Source organism: Myodes glareolus, chromosome 9, assembly GCF_982192425.1.
Source record: "Myodes glareolus chromosome 9, mMyoGla1.1, whole genome shotgun sequence".
NCBI lineage: Eukaryota > Metazoa > Chordata > Mammalia > Rodentia > Cricetidae > Myodes > Myodes glareolus.
Genome location: NC_142034.1, coordinates 23038764 through 23048554, shown reverse-complemented (window position 1 = coordinate 23048554; position 9791 = coordinate 23038764). Strand labels below are relative to the sequence as shown.

Below are 9791 nucleotides of genomic sequence, written 5' to 3'. Positions count from 1 at the left end.
ATTCAGAGATGAGGTAGGGTAACAAAATTAAAGGGAAGGACACAGGTTTGTTCAAGGGAAAGAGGAAAAGAGAATTACTCAGCTCTCCTCCCACTGCTTGAGTGGTCTGTGTAGAATACTTAAATACTCTCCTCTTTGTCAGAGAAAATATCAGGAAGTGGGTTTAATATGCATGGTCTATGAAACCATCTTTCTGTATTGGGAGGAGAATGTAGAGGGAGCAGAGTGGGCAGACTAGAAATTTTCTGTGATGCTTCCTTTGCTACTTATGGGTGAACTAACTAGAAGTTCAGAGGTGGGAACGACCATTTAAGGAAGAGAAACAAGGAAACATGGTGTTTTTGTATTTGTAAAACTGCAACTTTTTAATTATTTAATATGTAAGAAAATCTTTTTTAAAAAATATGATAGACAACAAAAATTTCTATTGGGTTAAGGTAAGAGTTTACAGATTCCAGAGAAAGCATAAACTTGGTACCATGTTGTAAAGAAATACTCTTCAGACAACAGTAGTGAAAGAATAGTTGAAGTTAAAATCATTATCAGCTGGAATAGAAGTTTTACAACGGGCCTCTTAGAATCAGCTCACAGAGGTCTGCGCCAGGAAAGCTGGGTGATAAAGAACAGGAGACTTGTGAGTGAGAGCACTCAGCAGCAAGAACCACTAGAGCATGCTGGGAGGCAGCAGGTTGTCCTGCAGCAGGTAGTTTGGCAACAGACAGGGCGACAGCAGCTGGAGATGCAGCACTGGGGCCTGCAGCAACTAGACACACAGCAGCTGGGGCGGCAACAGGAAGGCCTGCAGCAGCTGGAAATGCAGCAACTGGGGCGACAGCAGGAAGGCCTGCAGCAGCTGGAAATGCAGCAGCTGGGGCGGCAGCAGGAAGGCCTGCAGCAGCTAGAGATGCAGCAGCTGGGGCGGCAGCAGCTGGATCCACAGCAACTGGAACTGCTACAGCAGGGGCGGCAGCAGCTGGAGATGCAGCAAGAGGGCCTGCAACAGCTGGACACACAGCAGCTAGGGCGACAGCAGCTGGGGCGGCAGCAGGAAGGCCTGCAGCAGCTTGAAATGCAGCAGCTGGGGCGGCAGCAGCTGGGGCGGCAACAGGTGGGCTGGCAGCACACAGACTGACAGCAGCTGGGTCTGCAGCAGCTGGACACACAACAGGTGGGCCTGCAGCAGCTGGGCTGGCAGCAGCTGGGCTGGCAGCAGCCTTGGCCACAGCCCTCCTCAGAGCAGACAGAGCCACAACAGGAGCTGACCATGGTGTCAGAGGTGGAGGTTCTTGGTTGGTTTACAAGAAGGTGGGTTGGAAGATTCGGAAGTGGGAGTCTCCCTGCCCACATCCCCTTTTATACTCCACTGAGGGGCTGCTGTCCTCACATGCAGAATTCTTTCCTTGTTATTATTTAGGTTAATAAACAGGTGATTATCATATTAGGCAAGTTTCCTCTCCTGACTAACTTACCAAGGCAGATGGAAAACAGTTTCTTTTCCTGGTATTAAGATTCATCATCAGCTCTGGCTGAACCATTTCCTAAGTATCTTTTCTGCCTTAATTTCTTCCAAACAATTGTCACATGATATTGTGTGTCTAGTCATTGTGTGGTTCAGTCTCATGGTGGATGGCTCCACTGTCTATGCTTAGATAATCATGATTTTTAAAGACTCATCTTTGTTTCTGGTGACCCAGGTAGATAAAGGTTTATTATACGAATGGCTCATTCACAATGGGTCAGGTGTGCACTGACAGTGTGAACATCAAGACCATTGGCATGCACAAAGAAAGGTCTTTCTTATATGATTCTTACATCTTCTAGACCAATTTCAAAGTGGAAAACTGAATGGGGAAATGTTGATGTTTATCCCCCACCTTTTTGTTGCCAGAGACAACCCTTTAATAGTCACGTATAGAGCCTCTCTCTACAATGGATTGCAAACCTCAATGGGCTTTTATTCAAGATTATCATCTCTAGCCTGCAGGATTATTTCCCTACTTTGACCATCTATCTTTCTATGTTAACAGAACATATGCAGCCATATCCTGCCTTTCCCCAAGATTTATTTTGCAATTTCATTTGATATTCAGGTGGTATTGTCACTTATTCTAATTTAAACTCAAATGTCCTACTCTCAGTTTGGGTTTCTGAGTAAAGGACTCTCCTGTTTTATGTTTCAAGTGGTAGATTAGACTCCCCTCTTAATGTTCATTTTACACACACACTTATATATATATATACATACATATATATACACATATATATAGCATACACATATACGCATATATATACACACTTGTGTTTGTGATTATATATCACATATATAATTATACATACATGTGATGCATGTATGTATGTATGTATCACATCTGTGTGTAATTATATATGTGATATATGTATGTATATATCACATGTACAAATATGTGATGTGTATATGCATATATCACACTTGTAAATAGAAGGAGAATAATAGGTACCCATTTTGGTGCACATTAAATACTTGAAGGACACAAAATACCCATCCAATTAACTAGGTGATTAATGTCTCAAATATGAGGAATGCTTCAGTTCCTCTGCAGTTCTCTGTTGGTAGAGGAATTGATAGACAGGGAATAACTGTGTGATAATATCATTAAATTTCTTAATTAGGACCATTTTGTGACCAAGCCTTTTGCGTTATTTTTTTTAAGACATTAATTTGTTTACCAAGCATCTAGTCTACAGGCTTTCTTCTCATAGTTTCATGTTTGTAAATCTTGAAAAGGTGAAGGGTTTAAATAATTACACGTCCTGAGAGAGATACTCCCCTGGATTGCTGCAGTAACAAGGGCACCTCTACTCCCACACAAATGGGCATAGGAGTTGTGGAGCTCAGTCCCAACTGATACATCTACAAACGAACTCCTGTGCCTAAGGCCCAGGGATCATTGCTGAAGAGGGAGAGGATAAATTGTTACAGCCAGAGCACCAGGGAGTTTGTTGTGAGACTTTGTCTCCTAGGAATGTCAGAAGATACACCTGTATAATCTCACCAACACAGTTGCTTAAACATGAATTAAACTAGGATGACACCACTAAACATGCTAACATGGATGGGAAAAGCTCACGAGGCCGCTAAGGAATACTTAGAGTAGGAGCAAGAGTCTTCTCCAGGGAAGAACATATCAATTGGTTATCCATACCAAGTAGTCATCTCTGGAAAACACACATAAAAGTAACAATACAGACTGAGCAGGTTGTGTTTATGCATTTAGGAATATATATATATATATATATATATATATATATATATATATACACACACACACACACACACACACACACACACACACACACACACACTACACAGAAAGGGGGGAATGATGTGATTGTATTATAATCTCAATAAAAATGACTTTTTAATAAAGAAAGTTCTTTTGGTACTAGACTTGCCCAGAACCACACAAGGTACTGGGCTCAACGTCACAGCACAAAATAATAAATGGAGCCCCTTTCCTGTAACATGAGAGGGCTGGCTTGTTGGGGTATCTGTCCCGCCCGGTACCCCATGCCGACATGCCCCAAAGAGAAAATCAATCATATAGAGATCTCTGTAAGGTTATAAACTGATTGGTCCATTAGGTCAGGCTTCTTGTTAACTCTTATAACTTATATTAACCCATTATTCTCATCTATGTTAGCCATAATGGCTCCGTACCTTTCTCAGCTGGGCATATTAAGCAGAGTACATTCTCTAAACCAGTGGTTCTCATGACTGGCTGCAGGGGAGAATAATTCACAGAGTATTCCAAACTGTTGACTCCTGGTTCAAGCTCTGGACAGTTTTCTTCTACCTGGTCTGAGCATCAGCATTTGTTCAAGTCTCCAGATGATCCCAGTGGACCTTTAGACATGGAAGTCCCTTCCTAAGCCTGCATTTGGGTCACTTGTAATATTGAGCAGTAACTTTGAGCACTGTAGAATAAAGTAATGCTGTCTCTTTATTATCATAAGTCAGTCTCATACCATCGCAACACAGACCCACATTGATGAGAAAAGACCAACAGGAAATGGAGTCCAATGATTGGATTCATTTTAAAAGAAGAAACCACCAAATAAAAGAGACATTACTTTATACTTTTGACTGAAGGGTACCTGCTATAAAACAAAATGGATGATTTACATCAGGACTAGACACACAAATTATGTGACTGCTATCTGGTCTATCCCTCTTTGATTATACACAGTCCAGTTTCATAGACCCCAGCTGTGACACATGGGGTCCCATAACTGAATACTGAGTTCGTTGAGTGAAAAAACCACTCCTAAGGGCAGGTCTAGAAGTAGATGGCCAACACAGAACAAATTCAACAGCGTGTTTTGGAGGTTCCTCATCTCATAATGTTCTGTCTGGGCAGTATTTTCTTTCTTCTCTTCCCTTACAGGTCTTTTGCATGTATACTATGGCTTCTGGTTTATAGGATTTTAGTGTATGTGAATGTGTATGTCTCTCCATCTATGTATATTTATTGTGCTTTTTCTGTGGCTGTTTTTCTCTTCTTTGTTTATTTGCTCCATTCTATTTCAGTTTGATTGCTTTTTTTATTTTACCTACATTATTTTTGAATGCCTGTTTGTACTCTAACGAGAGCGAGAAAGAAAGGGTATGGATTTGGATGGGTGAGGAGTTGGAGAAGGGGAAACCATAATCAAAATATATTGTATGAAAAAACATTTATTTTCAGTTAAAGTAAAATTCCTGCTTCAGGTTCTGCATTTAGTGTCTCTTAGCATAACCCCCTTGAAATGTATGAACATATCCTGTTCATATGATTTTATTATAGCTTGTTAGTAAAAGTTGCAAACTCTTACATACAGAATGGTGCAGCCCAAACAATGAGTTACTTGCATGCCCCCTTCCCCACCCCCGGTCATAGATAAGAAAATGCTGACAGCAGAATAGAAAAACAAAACAAAACATTGTCTTTCCATCCAATACTGCTTTATCTATTCCTGATCTCTGTCTCTGTCTCTGTCTCTGTCTCTGTCTCTGTCTCTCTCTCTCTCTCTCTCTCTCTCCCCTTCCTTCCATTTTAAAAAACAAATTTTAGGGTCATTTTACAAATATCCAAGGAATACTTCATTAAATTTTAAGGAAATGTTCAGAATTTTAGATGGGATTTGATATTTTATTTGGAAGAGAAGATAGTGGGATTCGGTAATGGAATTGATTTCCTGATTTTGTTCTCACTGAACTAGTTGTTGGAGGTGTCACCCACAGCCTCCAACTACCCTGTAGAGTTGTGACAACAGTAACAGGACAGTAGTGGCATAAGAATAGATGAGCACACAGATCTGTGGAATATAACAGCAGATCCAGAAATAAACCCATGCACTATGACCTTCCAAGTTTTAATAAAGTTGCTATGAACATATTTTTGGAGAGGGCCTTTTTAGCAACTTACGTTAGAAAAATAAGATGCCTACATAGAGAACTGAAATGCATCCCTTGCTTGTCTCCTGAAGCCGCAGGACGATTGGTAATGAAAAGTCCCCAGACTATCTTAATACAAAATATACAGCTTTAATAAACAGAAGTAAGACTTACACCAGCTTACACCAGAATCCAAACGATGATCCATCCGGGAACGTGCTTGCAGGTTTATAGGCAAGCTTTAGCCTAAGGGCAACACGCCCCACAAACAGAAAGCGATTGGCTGAACTCCCCCATTAGTCTCCCGAGACAAACATTTACTCAAAATAGATAAAACACATTAACTCAAAATTTGAAAATTTGAAGTCACAGGAGAAAAAATATAAGAACATTCCAAATGATGGTAAGAATTTACAAAAAAATGAATCTCATAAAAGTATTATCAGAATGAAGAGAAAAAAATGCAGGGAAAAAGAAAATTTTTTATAGTGATTCGTTGCCCAGAGAATTAATATCCAGAATATATTTAAAAACTCAACAATATTTTAAAAATTTAAAATATTATAATCAATAAAAATACAATATGTTCAGAAGATTCACAGTTCAGGAACCAAAAATCAAGGCTTGATCCTGACAGTATGAAACTCTCTTCATTATATTAGATATTTGTCGAAGGAAGTGGCGCTGGGTTGGGTGTACGGGTATTAGACTGCTTGTCCTCTGCAACCTGCCTTTATACAGAGATTTGAGACAAAGTTGTTTATCAGGTAAGTGACCTGAGGAAGCATTGAGATGAACTTAAGGAATGAAATAAGTCAACACAAATCATGTGATCAGAATATCTCCAGAAGCAGTCGGGCTCTGAGCCACTGAAGACCCAGGGAAAGCTGTGTATTCACTTGACTGAGTGAGCGAGGACTTTGCTCACCCAACCCTTCTCACTGCTTGAACTCTGTGCCTGGGGGCTTTGACTCTTCTACCTACTGCTGCTTCTTAAACGTGAGCAAGTTCTGAGCACAGAGGTTCACGTGCCTTTACAAGAACATCTTTCTTTTCTTTTCTTTTTATTTTTCTATTCAATTATTTACACTTCCTTCCCTCCTCCCAATCCCCTCCCACTCCCCCACACCCCATCCTCCCTCTCCCACCCTGCTTGAGAGAGGGCAGGGAACCCTGCCCTGTGGGAAGTCCAAGGCTCTCCCCGCTACTTCCAGGCCTAGGGGGCCACGCATCCATATAGACTAGGGTCCCCCAAAGCCAGAACATGCCGTAAAAACAAGTCCCCGTGCCTTTATCACTGGCTTCTCAGTCAGCCCCTATTGTCAGCCACAATCAGAGAGTCCGGTTTGATCACATGCTCATTCAGACCTGGTCAAGCTGGATTTGGTGAGCTCCCATTAGAATAGGCACACTGCCTCAGTTGATGGAGCAACCCCGCACGGTCCTGACTTCGTTACTGTCTTCTCCCTTCTTCTGCCTTTCAACTGGACCTTGGGAGCTCAGTCTATTGCTCTGATGAGGGTCTCTTGAAAGAGCACCCAGAGGGTGTCTCACACGCGTGGAGACCCGTGCCCAAGAACCAGGTCCGAGAGCCACTGGATGCAAGAACAAGAGGCAATTTTTATTGTTCACAGGCCTGTGGGTGCTGCAGTCACATGGAGAACTGAGCACCCCGAGCTGCGTTTTCGGGGTAGCTTTATATAGGCAGAAGCAAAATTACAGAAGCAAAAGCACGGTTACAGGGATCCCATTGGCCAGTTTGAATGAGGCGAGGGGTAAATTTGAGTGCAGGCCTTGTGGTCCTTGGTCTGGATCAAAGAAACCAGATAACTGACCTGACCCTATCTTAAGCACATATGGTTGCCTTTGAAGTCTTTACTCCCATCTCCGGCCAGATGTCTGACCATAAATCTCCTGCCTTACAGCCTGATAAGGCTGTCCTGGATATCTTGCCAGATGTCTGACCATAAATCCCCTGTCCTGCAGCCTGATAAGACTGCCCTCGTTCTGACCTCAGGTATCCTGCTTTGCTCAGCATTCCGGGAAACTTTCCCTGAACTGAGCTTGTTTGTGTGAACCTTTGTAAAATGACACAACTGTAGCTAAAGCAAGTTGGGGATCCTTCACTCTGTCTCTATCTCCATCCTTCACCAGACGAAGATTCTATGGTGATATTCAAGATAATCATCAGCGTGATAGTGGGGCAACATCTTTCTAAATAAGAAGAGGAGAGCCATGGGGACAGAACTGACACAGGCTGTCTTTGCACTGAGAAATCTTTGTGCTTCAGAATTTGACAGATGTGGAAAACAATCTGAGAGGATATATAAGTAGAGATGATACACATTGCATGCCTGCAAAATTCTGATTTATTTAAAATGTAAGAGAGTCTCCATTAAGAATATGGTAAAGAACAAACTTTTCTTTTTGTGTGTAAGGACAAACTTTACAGATTTCAGAGAAAATTTAAATTTGTGGTCATTTTAGAGAAAAATAATAGACAGGCAGGAGTAAGGCCAGACATTTGGAGGACAAAATCATTATCAGTTGGAACAGAGGTTTTACAATGTGCCTCTCAGGATCAGCTCACAGGTGATCTACATCAGAAATCCTGTGTGATGAAGAACATTAGTCTGTGAGTGAGAGCACTCAACAGCAAGAGCAGCTAGAGCATGCTGGGCGGCAGCAAGTGGTCTGGCAACAGGTGGGGCGGCAGCAGCTGGAGATGCAGCACTGAGGCCTGCAGCAGCTGGACACACAGCAGCTAGGGCGGCAGCAGGTGGTTTGGCAGCAGGAAGGCCTGCAGCAGCTAGAAATGCAGCAGCTGGGTTGGCAGCAGGAAGGCCTGCAGCAGCTGGAAATGCAGCAGCTGGGGCGACAGCAGGAAGGCCTGCAGCAGCTAGAGATGCAGCAGCTGGGGCGGCAGCAGCTGGATCCACAGCAACTGGAACTGCTACAGCAGGGGCGGCAGCAGCTGGAGATGCAGCAAGAGGGCCTGCAACAGCTGGACACACAGCAGCTAGGGCGACAGCAGCTGGGGCGGCAGCAGGAAGGCCTGCAGCAGCTTGAAATGCAGCAGCTGGGGCGGCAGCAGCTGGGGTGGCAGCAGCTGGGGCGGCAACAGGTGGGCTGGCAGCACACAGACTGACAGCAGCTGGGTCTGCAGCAGCTGGACACACAGCAGGTGGGCCTGCAGCAGGTGGGCTGGCAGCAGCTGGGCTGGCAGCAGCCTTGGCCACAGCCCTCCTCAGAGCAGACAGAGCCACAACAGGAGCTGACCATGGTGTCAGAGGTGGAGGTTCTGGGTGGTTTACAAGAAGGTGGGTTGGAAGATTTGGAAGTGGGAGTCTCCCTGCCCACATCCCCTTTTATACCCCACTGAGGGGCTGCTGTGCTCACATGCAGCATTCTTCCCTTGTTATTATTTGTGTTAATAAATAGGTGATTATCAAATTAAGTGAGTTTCCTCTTCTGGCTAAATTATCAAGGTAGAGGGAAAATACAGCTTCTTTTCCTGGTATTACGATTCATCATCAGCTCTGCCTGAACCATTTCCTAAGTATCTTTCTCGCTTTAGTTTCTTCCAAACAAATGTCACATGACATTGTGTATCTACTACTGTATGGCTCAGTGTCGTGACAGATGGCTCTAGTGCCTACCCTTAGACTCATAATTGTTGCTATTAAAGACTCACAATTGCTTCTGATGACCCATGAGAATAAAACATTTTCATACTAATGACTCATCCATAATGGTTCAGGTTGGCCAAGAAGGTTTGACCACACACACACACACACACACACACACACACACATATATACACACAAAAATCCCAAGTGGAGCATGGTTTATTTCCTGGATTATTTTTCAATGAGAAACACACAAAAAAATCTTAGGTAGAAAGTTGAATGATTTTCCTTTTCAGAAACAAACTCTATCTGAGTTTTAGTACCTCTTATGGAAGATGGGCTTCAGCTTAACTATACCTCAAGGTCTAGATGCCTTCATTCTGCCTTGTAGGTTCCTCTAACTTCGGTCTCTGGCAGCCTGTTCTTTCTTTAGTAGGAACTCCTGACCCAGGCTCTTGCTTTTCTCAAATGTGTGTCTGAACTTCAGTTAAATGATCAACTTCCTGCCTCTTGCTCTCTTTGGCCCTGGACTGTCTGTGTCTGGGAAGGTCCTCACCCCTGTAGATGCTTCACCTGTGTCTCTATTCAGGTAAGTGGGTTCGACCTCACCCTTTGGGTCCTCTTTTGAAAAAATGTAAAAAGATTGAGTACTTTTAAAAGGCAGATACCTACATGAAAGGATATAAGTTTATATTTATTTATAGTGGGGACACATGGTTTAAGGGGTGCAAAAAATTCCCACCTAAGCA

General features: G+C 43.0%; 1 protein-coding gene across 2 annotated transcripts; it reads right to left on the bottom strand.

The window, feature by feature from the left end:
* Positions 1-394: 394 nt before the first annotated feature.
* Positions 395-8723, bottom strand: LOC148120794 (uncharacterized). Of its 2 annotated transcripts, XM_087909526.1 has the most exons (2): positions 8589-8695; positions 395-1174 (listed from the first exon to the last, which is right to left on the bottom strand). In XM_087909526.1, exons 1-2 carry the CDS (start codon positions 8693-8695, stop codon positions 649-651), a joined length of 633 nt encoding a protein of 210 aa, XP_087765652.1. In that variant the 3' UTR covers positions 395-648. The 2 variants fall into 2 exon arrangements, with proteins under 2 accessions (XP_087765652.1, XP_087765651.1); XM_087909525.1 differs by lacking the exon at positions 395-1174 and having other exon boundaries at positions 7765-8723.
* Positions 8724-9791: the final 1068 nt, after the last annotated feature.

Excerpts from the sequence above, each read along its gene's own strand:
- LOC148120794 (XM_087909525.1), bottom strand. The coding sequence starts at position 8,695 with ATGGTCAGCTCCTGTTGTGGCTCTGTCTGCTCTGAGGAGGGCTGTGGC.